The following is an 18,109-nucleotide window of genomic DNA, read 5'->3' as shown; positions in this document are numbered from 1 at the left end:
CGCCAACCACACGCTCTCGGCGTCGTGCACTCCTCTCGGCCGCGCAACTCCGGGAAGAGTTCAAAGCGCAACCAGTTGCGCGAACACGGAACACCACGCCTGTCGCTCGCAGCTCGCTCGACGCGACATGGCGGCCTCGGCGCTGCAGCCCGAGCGACACCTCCTCCTCCTTGCCGGCAGCGGCGGCGGCCGCCCGCGGCCCCTCCTCCGCATGCTCCCGCCACGCGCGCCCCTCCCGCACCGGCGCCGACGCTGGCCGCTGGCCGTGAGGGTGTCCTCCGGCGACGGCGGGGGCACGAGCGCCGTGGAGAAGCCCTCGGTTCCGGGGGCGGTCGGGGTGGATGAGGGAGCGAGGGGAGTGGAGGAGTTGGAGGGGGAAGTGGCCGGCGCTTGGGAGCTGAGGTGGCCGCCGTGGGAGCGGTTGCCCGAGCGGTACAAGCTCATTGGCGCCACCTCTCTCGCCTTCGTCATCTGCAACATGGACAAGGTGACCCATCCTGTTTGTGTCTCATCTGGACCTTGCACGGGATTATGGGCTTACAGTTACACCTGGCCATTCGCACTGTTGCAATGAAGTCATAAATGGTATTTTGAGTTGGTAGAACTAATATGATAGTATGCATGCGATTCGTTGGCTTGCTATAGCTTGGTTCATGTGAAACCAAGAAAGCAATTGGTCTTCTCAAAAAAAAAGAAAGCAATTGGTGCTATGATTTAGGATTACTTAGCAAGTGTTACCGATAAAATTTACCAGATGTTCATTGGGGATTTGAGTTGCGAAATGAATCTACATGATGATCACTGTTTTATTTTTCCTCTGGGTTTCCTTTGGCATAACATAGAGACATTACTGTGGGACAGTTCAGCTGAAGGCCACTGCTGCAATAGTCTGTACTTGCTTAATCATACGGGCCATATCTAACTTGTCACATTTTTTAGTGCTCATTTTAGCATGCACGTGCATCACTGTACAAACATGTAATATTCACTTTAGGCCAAGAGGGTTTTTAAACATTGTCTTACAAGCATGCAAATGTTTGAAGTAATGAAATTCGTTTAAAAAAAGAAGTAATGAAATTGCTGTTACAGTTAGCTTTTATGGATGGGTCCATCCTTTGCCAAGAGGAACTTCTGTTGATTTCAATATTCTAGTTCTGCAGGTTAACTTGAGTGTCGCGATTATTCCAATGTCACATCAGTATGGTTGGAACTCATCAACTGCTGGATTAGTTCAGTCCTCATTCTTTTGGGGTTATGCGTTGAGTCAACTACCAGGAGGATCGCTGGCAAAATTGTTTGGCGGAAGGTTTGTTTAGGGTAACAAAATCATCTTGAATATTTATGAATGCAAGACATATATGATTGTGAAATTTTGATCCATTATTGTTTACTAAGTAGGAAAATTGCAAAACAGCCCTATGAAGTAGGAACTGCCAACTGCTACTGTATGATTCATAAGCTGAACATATCTTTGTTTTTTTTTTCCTCCTTTCCAGGCTGAAAATATTTGTATTACCATTATAACTTGAGGCAGTTGAATTCTAGTCAGATGTCTTTCCCAATTTCCTATAGTTGGATCCCATGTTCTTTCTCATCATTTAATTTTACTCCTACAGTACATGTGATGTCTATTTATTTATTATTGTACAATAATTTAGTATTATATTTTATGCTGATTGTAGGAAAGTTCTTGAGGTTGGTGTTGTGATATGGTCTTTGGCCACTGCTCTAATTCCTGTTGTAGCAGGGTTCATGCCAGGACTTGTGCTGTCAAGGATTCTGGTAACCTACTCACTTAAAGTCTCTCCTAGCTGCTGATCCAAAATTTGCACTACTTTATTCTGTTCTTGTATTCAGGGGTTGTATCGTTTGTATCGAGTAACATAGTCGACACTGATAAGGATAATGATCACAAGCAGTCCCTCGAAATTTAATTAAGGTTTAGGAGAAATCTGGTTTTTTATGAAGAATCTGATTTTGTGCACATATTATTTAACAAATGCAATTTGCAAAAGTGTCAGGACTCCCAGAAATAACACATTGCGATGCAGAAGCTTTGTGATATGCCGATATCCATAATTCCTTGCATAAATTCTTGAACATTTACATTTGAGCACAATGTCTAGTCATTGCATCTCCTTTGCCTATGTGGTGGGTATGTTAACTTGAACAGAAAAAGTTTCCATCTTTATTTATTTGCGCTTTATTCTTTGTTAGTTGTGTTATATGCTAGGTAGGCATTGGAGAAGGTGTCTCCCCGTCAGCTGCTACAGATTTAATTGCTAGGTAAGATCTATTTTTATATGTTACTTTGGTTCCTTGTCTTGACATTTATTTTTGGGACTTCTGTTAGTTAATACAAATGCGTCAATTGTGTTTTCTAGATAGTGGTCTATCTCATGGTTATAAATTCTAGCGCAACGAAGGCCGCTTATATGTTGGAATTTTCTCCATGCTCCTCTTTTAATGTTTAGGGGATGAACTTTTGCATAGCTACACTCCATGGGTGGTGTCTACATTTGTGAATCTTACATTAAATGCTATTATAATTCACAATGGTTCATATATATTTTGGCATTATGCAAGAGTAGTTTGGAACTTCAGGCTTTTCATTGGCTATCACATGCAGGTCCATTCCCTTGCAAGAACGATCAAGAGCAGTTGCTGTTGTTTTTGGTGGTTTGAGCTTCGGAAGTGTCTTAGGGTACGTGTATTAACATATATGGTAGCCCAATATGTTCATGATCTTTATGCAACAATTTACATACTTCCATGCATATGCTGATGCATGTAAGTGCTGAATCCAAACTAAATTAGATTTTCCATCTGTGTTCAGCTCTAAATAGTGGCTTCATAGGAGTACTATTTTAAGCTATTGTGCTTCTACTAGAAATTCCTGCCAACCATTTGATATTTTCCCTTTTTTCCTGTTAGTAAAGATCTTAAAAGTATCCTGCTCTAAGTTCTGAGCATCTAACCTCTCATGCACTTGGATGTAAACATAGAAGAATGTAGTGAGATATTTGTTTAGAAAGATAAAATGCTAAATCTTTTCTTTTTCTCGTGAACTTCTTGTAACCGTTCTGCTGGTTACATTTGTCTCATTCTTCAATCCACATGGGTGAGATACAAATTTTTGGCATCCGAAGCATGATGCAATTTTTTTTTTTCATTATCTCAAATCTTGATAGCTGCACAAGACATCCTTAATAACAAGATGTTAACCTTTTTTTTTCTTGTTTATCAAAACAACATTGCCTTACATTTGTCTTTATAACCATGCAGCTTGAAGTAATAGCAGTAGCTTTGCTATATGGTTAATGGTTTACCCGTTTTATCACATTGCAGACTTCTGTTTGCCCCTCCCATCATTCAGAACCTTGGCTGGGAGTCTGTATTTTACATATTTGGCCTTCTTGGGATTATTTGGTGAGCATATATTTCTAAGAAGTCGGTAACACATAATTTATTGTGGCTGAACTTTATTTTCTGTTGTCCACAGGTGCATAGGGTTTGAATCTCTTAAAGGGAAACAGTTGGGTAACAACAAAGGCCTATTAAGTAAGCGCTGGGCTATCTTTATGATATCAGCCACCATGATAGAAACGTTCCCATAGAAATCACTATAATTATCATCCGTAGGCATATATTTTCCGAGGATTTTGGAAAATTCTGTATCATGTTTGGAGTAAAAAATTCTTTTGTTGGATCATTACATGGAGGACTACCTCCTCAAAGCTCCATGTATCAAGTTGATTTTGTGCACTAACAAAGATGGCTTGCAATTGCATGATTACACCTAATCTGGTTTGCACTGTGTTTATCTGTTTCCTTTTTAATAGAAAGTATTAAATATGATCATTGTTGACTACTCTTTGAACTTAATTGTGTCTACATTATTTTAGCTAAAAGCATTTTTTAACTATCACCTTATGTTTTTTATCTTACAGTTCACTCATATAATCAATTGAAACATGACAAAAGTTATTTCTACTTTGCAGATTTGGGACAAAGTTCTACTGGATCCGATGGCCTTGTCTCATCAGCTGTGTCTTCAGAATCATCAGACTCGTCATTGGAAGATTTGCAGAATTCACTAAAGGTTGTTTTCCACCAACTGAGGTCGCGCTATCTTAACCTCTTCTTAGAGTATCTATTCAGGGATCAAATCATGAAACTGTTATCAAGTTCTGACATCAATGACATTTGAAAAAGATGAGTTCCATAATCAAGGCAGAACAACCAATGGAAACCTAATGTCTAGTTTGTTGCTCATTGTCATCTCATCTGAAAGACATGTTGACTTCTTCCTAACCAGTTGGCATCAGTGCGCTGTATTTGCAATGAAGTTAACAACTCTCAGAGTCTGAGAAGAGCAAAATCTTATTCAACTACATGCAGATGAAGTTTATCACTATCAAGAATTCATGTGATGCGATGTAACCATCTTCGGGAATGGACACATAGTTTTCATTATAAAGATTGTTTTTGTTTAATACATGTCTCTTAACATAGCAGGCTCATTACTTGTTTTGTAGGATGTTCCCTGGGGAGCATTTTTCAAAAGCAAGGCAGTGTGGGCAATGATATATGCACACTTTTGCGGAAGTTGGGGGCATTATACTTGCTTGTCTTGGCTACCAACATTCTTTAGGTTTGGCACCTTGCAAGTTTTCTTCTCAAGTTACTTTATAGGACCAAAGAGAAAAGGACTAAAATTGAAATCGGATATCATGAATTAACATAAGATTGTTATAGTTTCTCTCATCTTAGCTACATTTACTATGATATGTCAGTCCATAGCACACGGCATGCCCACATATCTTACTCCTATGATCTATAAATGTAGGGAAGTGTTAGTTCTAATTAAAATACATTGCTATTTGTTCATTATATTGTGTCAAACATATGTAGCAACAACTTATTGTGATTTTTTTTCCAAACCATGTGTTACACAGTGAGGAGCTGAACCTGAACTTAACAGAAGCAGCATGGGTATGTACATGCTTTATTTCTTAAATTATAGTAAATCCTTCTATTGAAAGCCCCACCCTCACTAGGCGATCTACGACGGCGGAAACAGTGAACCCAGTGAACCACGTGAGCTGGTTTGATGCGTGGGGCAGAGGGCTCGATTCGTCTTTATTATCATTGATATCTAGCTTTTACTCCAGTCTCATGTAGTGCTTTTGAATTTACATTTTTTTTCCTGTAGGTGTCAGTCCTTCCTCCTTTGGGTTCAATTGTCATTACATCTATTGCAGCACCTTTTGCAGATAACCTGATAGCAAATGGAGTTGACACCACGAAGGTAAAGCATTCACTTCTTTCAATCGACCTCCCCTTGAGGCCAATGTGTATGCTTTGTTGCAGAGTGTTAAACCTCAGTTTTAGGCACCTCCGATGTGTAGGTGCAATGGTTGGCATTTAGAGTAGTAATGGGGGACTTGTGGTTGAGAAAACTAGAGAGGGTTGACAACAGCAGCTGGAAGGTAGTAGATTGATATTTTACTTTGGGAACTACTAGCGCCCGGACGTCCGATCCATCGGACGCTCCGTCGCCCCACCGTAACATGAAAAAATAGCATCTGTAACATATGAAAAAAACAGCTGCAACAGGGAAAGTCAACGTGTGCAACATTCAAAATGTGCATCAAAATACACCTTTGCAATCGAATCCAGGATAATTCCCACCGCAACATTTGCACCATTTTTCTTGAAACATTCATCAATAGCTGGAGGGGAATATCGCCCAACATCTAAAAATCATAATTGCAACATCTTCAAAGAATAATTGCAACATCAAATATCTACCATGAGGTACCCATTGCAACATCCCAAAATCTCTACTGCAACATCATGAGATACCTATTGCAACATGACCACCTGGTGCTCCCCTACCACAACCTTCGCTCCTCCTCTACAACCTCTCTGAGCTGCCCGCCATGGCCGCCGCTTGGAGCTCTTCCAGCGGACGGCGCGGCTCGCCCCTGGCGGGGGAGCGGCGACAGGGGCGGAGGAAGGCGCGGGGAGCGGCGGCCCGCCCCCCCACCGCGTGCGCCCCCTGCCTGCTGCCCCGCAGCCCGGAGCTCCTCCGGCGGCCGGCGCGGGGGAGCAGCGGCCGGCGCGGCTCACCCTCACCGCAGGGGAGTGGCTGCCGGAGCAGCTCCTGCAGGGGGAGGGGGACGGTGGATGGGGCGTCCGATCTATCAGACGCCCTTTCCTTAGCATTACCGTTTTTACTTTTCATGGAATATGTCTCCCTCCCTCTCAGTGAACTAGAGGGCTGCTTAACACACCATACTAGACCTGGACTCTTACAGTTCACTAGGATTACTAGTACAGTGCACACTCCATTCCAAGATCAAGTACTATTTCACACGAAGTAGATTCTTTTGTCTTCCTATTTGACTATAACTCCTATCAGCCCCTGCTGCTTGCATCCAACTCCAATACTCCCTGGATTCCCAAATTGCTTCTGCTGGTTCCCTCAACAGGAAGCCCTGGCAATTCTCAGGAGTGAACATAGTATATGCTGTGTTATAAATCATAATAGTATTTTCAGTCAGCTCATAGAAAAAATTGTAAAATTGTAGAATTGAAAAAAAATGAATCTGTTGCTTAAATCTGTAGGTACGAAAAATATGCCAAACAATTGCCTTTGTTTCACCTGCGATTTTCATGATGCTGTCCTCTGTGGATCTTGGACTGCCTCCCTGGGAAATCGTTGCTTTTCTTACAAGTGGTCTAGCACTCTCCAGCTTCGCATTTTCAGGTCATGTTATTAAGATTGCAATCATGCTCTCACTTTTTACATGGTTCGAAGGTCCAAACCTCAATATTTTGGTTGCTAAACAGGGCTTTATTGTACGCATCAAGATATCTCTCGTGAATATGCAAGCATTCTCCTGGTAACTCATTAAAATCCTGTCTTCTCAAATTTTCTGCATGTATCTTCGTGAAAAGAAATAGAAAAGTTCTGTTGCTTAGATGCTTAAAAAGGATGACTGACTGACAGTCTGCAGTCGATGCTGGTTAGATTTCTGTAGATTCCATCACGAGTGATTGTTATAATTTGTTCCCTTTGTGCTCCAGGGAATCACAAACACTGTAGGTGCTGTGCCTGGAATTGTTGGTGTCGCACTGACAGGCTATCTTCTTGATTCAACTCATTCTTGGAGTGTATGCCATCAATCCATAAGCTATATTACGTTTCATGAAGATGAATCACTCTAATCACCATATCGGGTACCATTTTGTGTGCAGATATCACTCTTCGCGCCATCTGTCTTCTTTTACTTAACTGGTACTGCTGTATGGTTAGCATTTGCCAGCAGTGAGCCCCAGGATTTTTCGAAGTCAGGATCAGAGTCGTGACACCTATGGTTCCCCTGGGCACAGAAGGGGGTTATTTCAGAAGGAAATTTCATCTTTAGTCTAGGCAAAATTATGGAGCCCTTGGGCAGCCAATGGGTTTTATGTTCCTTTTCAGTCAGTTGGAGATAAGAGGAGGCCAATGGCAGAGGACTACACTGTAAATGCATACGGCCATTGCTGACATGCATATATGCCTTTTCTGGTTATTTTTCACTTTTTGACATGATTTCAGTAGGGAAAGAGCAATGTGCTCGTCATGAAGAGTTATGATTGCATCAGCGGTATTGTAGTAATGTTGTGTCAGGAAACACACTTCAGTTGTAGATATGAAGGGCAGCATGACATTTTTGGTTAGCAGAACATTCATTTTTGTGCTATCCTTAATTTGTCATAGTCCTGTACTCCTGTTCGACTGGATTTTAATTTCTATTGACGGTGCAGCCAGAAGGCCCAGAACGAAGTCACAGGCTTGCCGCTTGGTTCAACGCTGTGATGTAGACCTAAATACCTATTCAGCCAGAGACAACTTTACTCGCCTAGGATTGTCCAATAACATTGCCCAGTCATACGATACAGCTCCTCAGCATAAATAATGGAATTTGATAAATGAGTCCCAACAATAGAAGGCTTGAAGTTGCATGATGCTTCCAGCACATGTCAAAAGCACATTGCAAGATACTTCCAGAATCTACTGTCAGCGAACAGACTTCAAGCCTCACCGTCTCAGTGCCAGAATGAGATTGAATGGCATGACACAGAATCACAGCTCCAATAATTGTAAATGACCCCCACTCAGAACACATAATTAAGACTTCATGCACAAAGGGGAAAACACAAGATAACAATTTAACATCAGATGTCAAATTTTCCTACACTATTGAGACACTGACAAAGCTACATTGGTCCCAAACCTGCTCCATCATCTAAACAACACATGTAACAGCATGAAACGCCAAGGAGGTGGATGCAGGTGTAATTGCCAAATCACTTCTTCTTCTTGGCTGGCGGCTGGTCCTCATCGTCGTCATCATCATCCTCGCCATCATCGTCGTCATCATCATCATCCTCGCCATCATCATCACCGTCATCATCATCCCCATCATCATCGTCATCACTCCCTCCTTCACCATTGGCCTCCGGATCATCGTCATCGTCATCGTCATCATCACCCCCATCATCCCCGGAGTACTCCTCAGCATCGTCATCATCATCACCCCCATCATCATCCTCGTCTTCGTCGTCGTCGTCATCATCATCATCTGACCCAGCATCCTTATTCTCAGGAACTTTTTCAGATTTCGTTCTACCAAGTAGCCTTCAAAAAATACATCAACACACAAGTCAGCACAGAAAATATGTACTGAGTCATAAGATAAACACTTAAACAAAGAGTTCAGAAAACTACTTGTAAATTGCCCTCTGGTCTTCATTCAATATTTCCACTCCATTGTTTACAGCTTGAATCTGAGAGAAATGCAGCTACATCAGAACAGGATAATAGCAAAAAAACAAAATAAACAAAGCATCATTCATGAGAGACTATAAAACATGTGGTATATAAAGCTTAGTTTCAGCAAGGTGAGTATCATCATGATTTTGATCAACAAGAAATAAATCCCACTAATTTGGTAAACATGGAGCAGTATGGCAACTAATTGATTTCGACTTTCAGCCAAGGTGGCACATCTGATCATCCATTAGACACGCAGCAAAACTTTAAGGACTTCTCTAATCAGATCTCCGCTGCAGTTTCCCAAATACATGCATTTTAGCAGAGCATAACTTGAGGTTGAGAAGACACTCTAAACGTAACTTATATTTCTGATCAGATCAGTTCCACATATGCATCTTGTTTTCAATTTATTCCAGCACAATACCAGTCAATACACACTAAGATCAATCGCGAGAAGACAGAACAAATGTCACTTACAGTAGCTTTTTACAGTATTGAGTACTCACTAATCTGATTCCCATCGTGCATTGAAACTAAAATTTCCATATTCAGTTAGCCAGATCTGCTTAGATCTATTCTAGAGTAAAAGAGGGCAGAAAAGAGGACCGAAATTACGGCACAGCAAAATCCAACATCACCTAAACAGTAATGATGCATATCATCACTAGATCTACAGACTCGAATACTTTAAAATTTCAGTCAAACGCAAAGTACGCCATGTCTAATGAAGAATTAGCTCTATGCACAGCCGAGTCACAGGGTAATCAGGGTAAAAGTCCGTAAGGGCAGCAAAATCATACAATTATCGCGGTCACTACAAATCCAGCAATTGGACAGCAATACCACAGGTCGCACTAGGGGGAAGAGGAAAACAATACTTACCGCAAGAGCCAGCAGGCCCAGCAACCCCTGGGCGGCAACAGCGCCGGTGAGCTCAGCAGCCGCCGCCGTAGCCGCCATCCTGTCGGGTCCACCAGCCGCCGTCGCCGTCGCCATCGCTGCCTTTGCCGTGTGCGCGAGCGGTGAGGAGGGGTGGAGATGCGGATGCGGTCGCCTAGCGGCAGCGGCGTTCTTGGACGCACGCTTTAATAGCGGAGGCGGGATGGGGGGTTAGGGTTTTGTGCTCGGGTGGGGTGGGGTTGCGGGTGCCGCCGTGTGAGCGCGTGCTTAGGGTTTTGGTGCTCGCGTGGCACCGGGCGAGAGGGTCTCTGGCGGGTGGGCCCCGGCAGAGGAGGCGCGTCCAATGGGCGGGGAGGATTCGAAAGCGTAACGGGGCAGGTCAGGGGAGGAGGCGCGCGTGCCGATCGGGATCTCGAACCGCCTCGTCTGTTCGGCTTCTGTGCCGTGTGATGAGTGGGGGACTCTCGTGATGCGTCCAGGTCTTTGCTGGGCTTGGCTGTTTCTGTCTGCCGCGTGGGTGGGCTTCGCTACACGTCAGGCCCATCTTGGCAGCGGGCCTGCTCGCGCCGCACTTTCCCAGGGGCTACTCGTACGGCCTACTCAACTCATGTCCGTCAGGTGTCTATTTGTTTGAATAAAAAAACATGTGCTCATGAGAAAGCAATTAACCGGCCATGCGATACAACGTGGGCACTTGCTTTAACCAGATAGATGTATTCTGCCCATAGTTTATATCTCAACCTCTTGGAAAACGCCGAGGCTATACATCACACGCGCTACAAACGCATGATCCATCGTCCGAAGGTGGCATCACCGATTAATTTGTCCTTTAGCAGCCAATTCCAGCCATCTCGACCTTCTTCCTCCTCCGCACTTGTCGGCGCCGCTCCTGCTCTGCCTCGCTGCCACCGGATAGGTTTAGGGTTCGGGGTGGTTGCCAGCGAGGTCCGGGCTATAGAGGGAGGTCCTTGGGCGGAGGGTAGCCGACGGGTGGTGTTGGGTTGTGGGCGGGGCGGCGAGACGAAGGGACGCCACCGGCCGCAGGTTGCGGGGAACCCCTGGTGGGCAGTGGAGGTGGCGGGGGCGTCACGGCGAGGGTCTAGCGGAGGTGGGTGGTGGTGGAGCATCCGGTGGCAGCAGGCGACGGTGGGTGGTGGAGGCGGATCTGACGACGGAGATGAAGGTAGGTTAAGGTGACGGAGGGTAGCGGCACGTTCGACGGTGGGAACGAAGGATCCTTCTGGACGGAGCATGCTTGTCGCGAGCATGCTGCGACCTGGAGCACGGAGGCCGGTGGATGTCGAGGGTGGCTCGACTCGGCAAAATGTTGGGAATGGCCATGGTTGGATGGTGCCGGCAAAACGACGGAGCCGACCTCAGTATCGCGGCCGGTTCCGAAACCTCCTAATCCCAAGCTTGAGTTGTGGGCATGATGGGGCGTGCAGCGAGCGATACATTCATTGCTGCCTCTCTGTTTCCATGGCTTCGCTTCTTCACTAATCGCGAACAGAAGATGCGATGCAGGGGATGTGTATCTGTATGTCTCAGTGTGACCATTTCGTCGATCCAGTCAATGGTGCCGCTCTGTATATGTATGGCTGGCTGCCCCTTGGCTCGTGGCTGACCAGTCACAAGCTGCAAAGTTGCCACAAATATATTCCAATCTTAATCATTCACATGCGAATACTGCAACCAAAAAAGTTATAAGAGTTCTTAAACTCTAAACCTCAAATAAGAAATTTTACAAATATAAGAAAAAAACTGTAAAACAAATAAAAAAACTAGAAGCCTAAGCTTCAATTTTTCTCTTCGTTCCCACTTTCACTTCAACCTTGCAATGTATTCACGCGATATCTTCAATCCATCATGTCTACCGTCTGCTTAGAAACTTGATGTTCGGATGATCTGTTGCTTGATGAATCCTTCACATAAATCTCTATCTAGCGCATGGGTGCGAGGAGAAATCGACATCGCCTCCAGGAGGATAGTGGCATCAAGAAGTGTCACCAATGTTGACACTATGCTGGATAAGGATTTCGGAAGGTTGTGGTATCAAGAAGTGTCATCAATATCAACACCAGCGTACTGCCGGATAAAAATTTCCTCAAACGGTTTCCTATAGCATTCATTGTCAACACGAACCTGCAGTTAGGATAACGCATCGGCAAAACCTCCGGCGGGGAAAACGGCGCAAGAAGGTCGCCATTGCCGGCCGGCCGGCTCGGGGCTGGATTTCTCGCTGCGCTTCCTGAAGCCATGTCCGCACGCCTGCGCTATATGGCCAGACACCGATGAGACCGCGTCGTACACGCCGCACCCGAACGGCGCGCCCACTAAGAGGCCATGCCGGCGGTCCGCCTCCCGAGGGCTGAGCCTCGCCGACGCCGCCTCCGCCCACTAGCGAGCTTGCCGCCCCCGTCCCGCCGTACATGAATTAAATGAGTGAGTTTACTTCAAGCACCACCACAACGGAGTGTAAGGCTGTCTCCAGCGACGTGCTGTAAAGGGTGCGGTTCTCTATTAACGGAGGCTACTGTAGCAACGTAACGCTCCAGCGATATTCTCCAACGCGTGCGGTAAAATGGAGGAAGCGGTCTGCGTCCCGCACAGAGGGAGGCAGGACCGGCGTCCTCCATCGCTCTCGCCCTCCAGCGCATCTCCACCAGCCCCTTCCGTGCGGCCGTGGGAGGAAACTGCCGGGGAGGGGAAAGCGACGGCCGCCGTTGGGTCGCCGGTGGGGGAGGGCCTGGCGGGTGCGGCGGGCCGCGGGTGAGTAGATCTGGAAGAGGGGCGGCGGGGCCAGATCGGCGGGAGGCGCAGGAGCGGCGGACGCGTCTCGGTCGGCAGCGGCGTTGCGCTCGAGGGCCGTCGGGGGGCGGCTGGGGCCTGCGCATGGGGAGAAGGAAGTCCCGGCCGGCGTCCTCCATCCCCTTTCGCGCGGGCGCAGGAGGAAGCAGCCGAGCAGGGTCCCCGGCGCGGGACGGATCTGGAGGACTGCGGCAGTTCCTCCTTCGAGGCCGGCCGAGGGGAAGGCGAGAGTGACTCTCGGCCGTCATCTGCAAAGGGAGGGGGCAGCGGCGAAGGGAGACGAAAGAGGCCACGGTCGGCACGCCCTCGACGGCGGTTCATCTCCAGATCCGCCGACATCCCGTCTTCCTCGAAGCGGCGCCGGAGGGGAAGGTATACCTCTCGTACTTTTCTGAACTTGGATGGTGAGGTTAGGCCATGGGAGGAGGATAATCTATGCTGTGCACAACTGATATTCAATGGCGGGGTGTTTCTAGTGATAGAACAGAAGATTTGCTAGTGAAGCTGGAATTGGCAAACTTGGTTTGTAGATTAAAGTAGCTGCTATGGTAATAGTGTTGATGATAATGGGAATTTAAGTTAGCTTTTCGCTTTGTGCTAGCATGTTCTGCATCTGCTCAGTAGCATGTTCTGCATTTGCCAGAAGATTCATACTGAAATACGGTTGCCTCTTGCACCTCCCTTACAGCTCGGGGATTTGGGGCTAGGGGTTAGGCATGGAGAGCCTCACCAGTTTTTATTTTACCATTTGTTTCGTGTTGGATGATTGGAATGTTGGTTCTAATGATCAATTTGCGCTTGTTGTTTTTGTGCTAGAGCGGGCTCATACAAAACCAGTGATGCAAGTGATCCAGTTGCCACATACATTTTGGTCATTTTTTTAGCAATAGTTCAACTGACATTACTGGGGAAAATATTGGTAGTTGAGATTGTGTGATAGCTATATTTGATGAACGGCTTGGTTCTGAACTATTTTTTATTATGGAATTTCTGATATTGATCTTAAACTTACAGTCCACAAACCGTAGACATGGGATGTTTGGTATAACATTTGAGAGGTGCTAGCTGAAGCATGTGCACATCTTGGTTCTGAAGCATGAGCGATTTGTTGTTGGCTTTGACATTCCTGACATTGCTGAGTGATCATGTGCAGGTTCTTTTGTGCATTTGACCCAAGGTTGAGCAACATCCTTCCTGCCATGATCTTTGTGATGCTGTAATTTCAGTTATACACACATCATCTAATCGAAAATGCATTGAATTTTTAGACTGCAAGTTACCTGATTGTTTGTTGTTCAAGTAGCAATTTATCTCATAGGTTTTCTGATCGTTTGCTTGTTGGAGTAGTATTTATTTTGAATAGGATGAGCAGTAAGTTTTACACTGTGGTGTTACCTGATTGTTTTCTGATGATTGAGTTATCTAGCATTTCTTTCCCTTTCAGTTAAGCAATTTTTCTATTATCTACTAGCATTTTTACGTAATGGTTAAGCTGATTATTTATTATGCATTAGCAATTTTGCAGTTGTATCTTGGCACTCTTTTAACAGTACTTGTGTTCAGCTTATTGTATCTTTTAGTTTTGCTGTCTTTTTTATGTATTCAGCTTAAAGGATCATGCCATCAGGCAAATAACATGGACCTGATTTAGGCAATAATATAGGTAGGGATCATGCAATAATATTGTTCTAGATAGACAATAATATGGTTCGCCAATAGGTACTTTTTTAGATAAGCAATAATACTGCATTATGGATAGTTGATGCACCTGTAGCAACAGGCAGATTAGAGTCTGACAGTGTTGGATATTGCCGTAGCCGCTGTCCTGTTGCCTTTTCTTTGCATATTTTTTCCCCCTCTTCTTTATTTCATTAATTTCAGAGTGCATCATCTCAAATGTGCTACCCTTCACGCTTCGCATCATACCCTTGTGTTTTATTTTCTACTTCTTTTTTGAGAATATAAAGAATAGATTCTGAGTGCATACAGTAACAACATTCTTCTTGACTAGTTACTTGGACCATCGTCTCTGTTTCCTTGTCATCAGTCCTGAAGTCATAGCCATCCTTTAGCAACATAGCACTTCTCTTGGATCTTTTGGTACTGCATTAGACAATAATATGATCCTTTGTTAGGTAATAATACGAGGACAAGAGTAAGCAGTTGTATGCGGTGTGAATTTTTGCAAAACAAGAATTCAATATGTAATAATATGGCTATGGGTCATACAATTATATTGTAATGAATAAGCACAACAATGTATTTAAATAGGCAATTTCAACTGAACATTTCATATATATCTCTTTTGTACTGCAAGTCACACAACTTTTTGTGCTTTGTGATTTGTAGGGTCATGGACCGCGTGACCAATTACGCCATGCAAGGATGCAGCAACAATGACGAGAGAGAGGAGGTTGAAGCTGCTGCCAATGCTGCCGAGAGGCAGCATTGGATGGGATCCTTCCATCCATACGGAATGCCGCCACCAGTACCTCCTTATTTTTACCTTGCTCCACCAACCATGCCGCCTCCAGCAGGACCCCCAATGCAGCAGGTCAGTGAAGGTCCGAGGGTCTGAGGGGGCGACCCCGATGCTGGGAAAAGTGGTCCGAAGGTCAAGCTTCCCAATTTCAATCCCGAAGAAGACGTAAACCTGACAAAGTGGTGGCTAAACATAAGCACTGACCCGGTTGTCAATACCGGGTAGCGGAAAGAAGGGTTTTGGTTACGGATCATGAAAGGCTACAACTCATCTCGAGGGGTTTACCCGGAGAGATCTCAGAAGTCGCTCACGACTCCTTGGGACTACATCAAAGAGTGCTGCACCAAGTTTTCCGAGTTCTACAGTAGCGTTCTGCGTTTGAATCCCAGCGGCATGTCGGACGCGGACAAGGTACTTGACATGCTTCTCAACTTCTGTACGGTTGCATTCATGGACAACATGGACCTGGATTTTACTTATATACAGATATCCAATTTATACAATTGATACACCTCATTTTTGTCTATTCTGAGCATCTGCAGACGACGGAGGCAATGGCTCGGTATGCTGCGGCATTGTAGAAGCCTTTCACCCAGATGCACTCCTGGAAGTTATTGAAGGATGAGCCAAAGTGGGAGGCGTGCATTGGGGCTCACTCCAAGGTACATGTGCTCGACGACGACTCCTCCGATGCAGCAGCTGGCGGTGCCAACGGAGTGGGCGGTCCAGCCGAGCCTGATGCCCCGGCCTCCAGCGGGAGCAAGAGGCCGATTGGGAGGGATGCCACTAAAGCAGCGAGGAAAAAGGCCGCCACATCATCGTCCTCGTCAGAATACATTTCACAAATGAATGATATGTGGGGCAACAAGCTGTCATTAATAAAGGAGAGTCATGCTGAGATGGCCAGCCACCACGCCACGATGGCTGTGCTGCAGGAGAAGAAGATCACTACGGACAGGGAGCTGCAGGAGAAGAAGATGTCTACGGAAAGGGAGCTGGAGGAACGTCGTCTGGCGCTTGAGGAGAGGCGGCTGGAGATGGAGATGAATGACTGGGAGAGTCGGATGGAGATGGAGCGGTCTCGGGCCGCCAAGGAAGAACGCGCAGAAGAGGAACGTATTCTTAGTATAGATCTCGCCAGGTGCTCGCCAGCGCTACGACTGTTCTACAAGCGACAGCAGGAGCAGATCCTTGCAAAGTACTCGTTGCCTCCTCCCTGACTGGTATCGGCCTTACCAACTCTGCGTTGTCTGTATTATTTGAGAACTTTGTGTACGATTGCGGAACTTTGCGTGTATTCCTGATCTTAGAACTATCGTTTCATATTTGAGAACTTTTAGTGCTGAGTGTTGTATGAACTGCGAGAGATATTGTTACATGTTTGAGAACTTTTAGTGCTGAGTGTTCTATGAACTGCGAGAATTATTGTTTAAATGAACTGTGTGTTGGACTCCATTTAGTTTGATGAAAAAGAGTGCTCTCTTCATCAGCAAAGCGATGGTTGTTGCTGCTGGCACTCTATTTTTGTGGAAGGTTGAGAAGCTCCTGCAAGTCCCAGCAAGCAACAGTGTTTCTCTGATTGTTCATGCTTGTTCAGATAGACAGAGACAGCAGTGTCAATGCTTGTTCATGCACCCGTTCTTCAAGAATTGGCAAAAACCATAAACCATAGTAGAAAAATGGTTTTCAGGAATACACATTCAGTGCTAGTTGGGACATGTCATTTTTTGTCACAAGGTTTGTGGCTATTAATCAAGGGTAACATATTGAGAGGAAGTTAACAGATAAGATAACAATGAGAATCACAGAAAGGATACATCACCGGAAGCTCTATAGGTTTTCACTTCTCACTGGAGCTTAGTTTTGTTTCTCCTGTATGCATTTTTGGAATGTCTGGCAACAGAAAACTGTTGCTGTTGGTCTAGTGCAAGTGAACCTTGAACAGGCTCTTTTTCCCCACAAATATTTGCGTACAACACCCTGACCCCGTGTTTACTGTGGCCTAATAGGTAACAAATTCATCAACTGATTCATCGATTCAGTTTATTCTGCATCGCCATAAATCAGTGAAACTTGTTTGGGCAGCGTTCAACAGAACAGCAGCCAAATGACACAGTTGATGTCATCTGAAGACGTCGCATATTGTTCGGTTGAAAAAAGTGGTATTGAATAGCCACACCGTCTTCTAGAACCAAAGGGACTAGTCAGGCAATTTCCAGAAATCCCAAACTGAATAACATGTTCAACCAGAGCTACAGTGAATGAGCACATGATTCATCATCCATCAGTGGGGAACATATGCAGGGAACAAATACAAGGTAAAATGTGTCGGTACAAGGATTGCACGACACATATAGGGAGTGTCATCAGGGAATAATCTTGAAAGGATAAAATTTACCACAATGCATCGAGACAATGTGTCTGGGGATCAGATGGTGGCTAAGAGCAATGTTTTGAGGCAAAAAGGAAAACTGAGATCCAGCAAAGAGATCTGTTCTGTATGCATGCGTGAATGTAAGACGCAACAGAAAAGAGAGACCATTTGCAATCCCATAGCTACTAAATTACAGTGTTGAGCCTGCTCATGGTATCTGAATGGGTGCATGAAACACCTACACCCTTGGGTTTCAATAAGAAGAGTAGCCAAATAACCAATTCATGAATTGCCATTCAGAGCTTTGAAATCACCTTGTTCAGTATCGATAAGCTGGTAATGTAGATAGGTTCACCACCTCCAATAAAATGGGTATTCACAAGGAAATCAGGCAACATCGAAAAATTAACACGATCAGAGTGACACTGAAATATTAACATGATCAGATGGCTCATGCAAAGTTGCATAAATTGCCAATGAAGATTCAGTTAGGACATGATGTATTATTAACTACGAATAAGCGCAAGATCAGCAACAGCATATCCTGGTACCTACAGAAGCAAATTCACGACAAAACAGCAGCAGGCAACAGCACATATCAGTGAACCAACACCATTCAACCATGCGAACTGATCCAGTGTAATAGACAGATTGCTACAGGTAGCAATTGCATACTAGTAACAGGCAGAACCACATAGCCAACCCCAATCCTCAC

General features: G+C 45.1%; 2 protein-coding genes across 5 annotated transcripts; one reads left to right on the top strand and one right to left on the bottom strand.

Moving 5' to 3' along the window:
- The first annotated feature begins 38 nt into the window (after positions 1-38).
- Positions 39-7,761, top strand: LOC112879291 (probable anion transporter 5, chloroplastic). Of its 4 annotated transcripts, none has more exons than XM_025943512.1 (15): positions 43-487; positions 1,161-1,306; positions 1,683-1,782; positions 2,234-2,286; positions 2,630-2,704; positions 3,349-3,429; positions 3,503-3,561; positions 4,002-4,102; positions 4,539-4,654; positions 4,959-4,995; positions 5,216-5,311; positions 6,634-6,775; positions 6,859-6,911; positions 7,096-7,182; positions 7,267-7,761. In XM_025943512.1, exons 1-15 carry the CDS (start codon positions 128-130, stop codon positions 7,375-7,377), a joined length of 1,617 nt encoding a protein of 538 aa, XP_025799297.1. In that variant the 5' UTR covers positions 43-127; the 3' UTR covers positions 7,378-7,761. The 4 variants fall into 4 exon arrangements, 3 of the variants coding, with proteins under 3 accessions (XP_025799298.1, XP_025799297.1, XP_025799299.1); XM_025943514.1 differs by having other exon boundaries at positions 355-487; positions 1,153-1,306; XR_003226028.1 differs by lacking the exon at positions 6,634-6,775 and having other exon boundaries at positions 39-487.
- A 238-nt stretch (positions 7,762-7,999) lies between these two features.
- LOC112879294 (phosphopantothenoylcysteine decarboxylase subunit VHS3-like) lies at positions 8,000-10,010 on the bottom strand. The gene is made up of 3 exons (XM_025943517.1): positions 9,713-10,010; positions 8,783-8,841; positions 8,000-8,692 (listed from the first exon to the last, which is right to left on the bottom strand). Exons 1-3 carry the CDS (start codon positions 9,824-9,826, stop codon positions 8,362-8,364), a joined length of 504 nt encoding a protein of 167 aa, XP_025799302.1. The 5' UTR covers positions 9,827-10,010; the 3' UTR covers positions 8,000-8,361.
- Positions 10,011-18,109: the final 8,099 nt, after the last annotated feature.

This window comes from Panicum hallii, chromosome 2 (genome assembly GCF_002211085.1).
Source record: "Panicum hallii strain FIL2 chromosome 2, PHallii_v3.1, whole genome shotgun sequence".
In the NCBI taxonomy this organism is placed as follows: domain Eukaryota; kingdom Viridiplantae; phylum Streptophyta; class Magnoliopsida; order Poales; family Poaceae; genus Panicum; species Panicum hallii.
The sequence above is the reverse complement of the archived record's forward strand: the minus strand, read 5'-3'. Positions and strand labels throughout refer to the sequence as shown.

Excerpts from the sequence above, each read along its gene's own strand:
- LOC112879291 (XM_025943512.1), top strand. The coding sequence starts at position 128 with ATGGCGGCCTCGGCGCTGCAGCCCGAGCGACACCTCCTCCTCCTTGCC. Across the intron at positions 1,307-1,682 it reads GCAAAATTGTTTGGCGGAAG|GAAAGTTCTTGAGGTTGGTG; the intron begins GTTTGTTTAGGG and ends TGCTGATTGTAG. Across the intron at positions 1,783-2,233 it reads TTGTGCTGTCAAGGATTCTG|GTAGGCATTGGAGAAGGTGT; the intron begins GTAACCTACTCA and ends GTTATATGCTAG.
- LOC112879294 (XM_025943517.1), bottom strand. The coding sequence starts at position 9,826 with ATGGCGACGGCGACGGCGGCTGGTGGACCCGACAGGATGGCGGCTACG. Across the intron at positions 8,842-9,712 it reads TGGGCCTGCTGGCTCTTGCG|ATTCAAGCTGTAAACAATGG; the intron begins GTAAGTATTGTT and ends CATTTCTCTCAG. Across the intron at positions 8,693-8,782 it reads GACCAGAGGGCAATTTACAA|GCTACTTGGTAGAACGAAAT; the intron begins GTAGTTTTCTGA and ends TATTTTTTGAAG.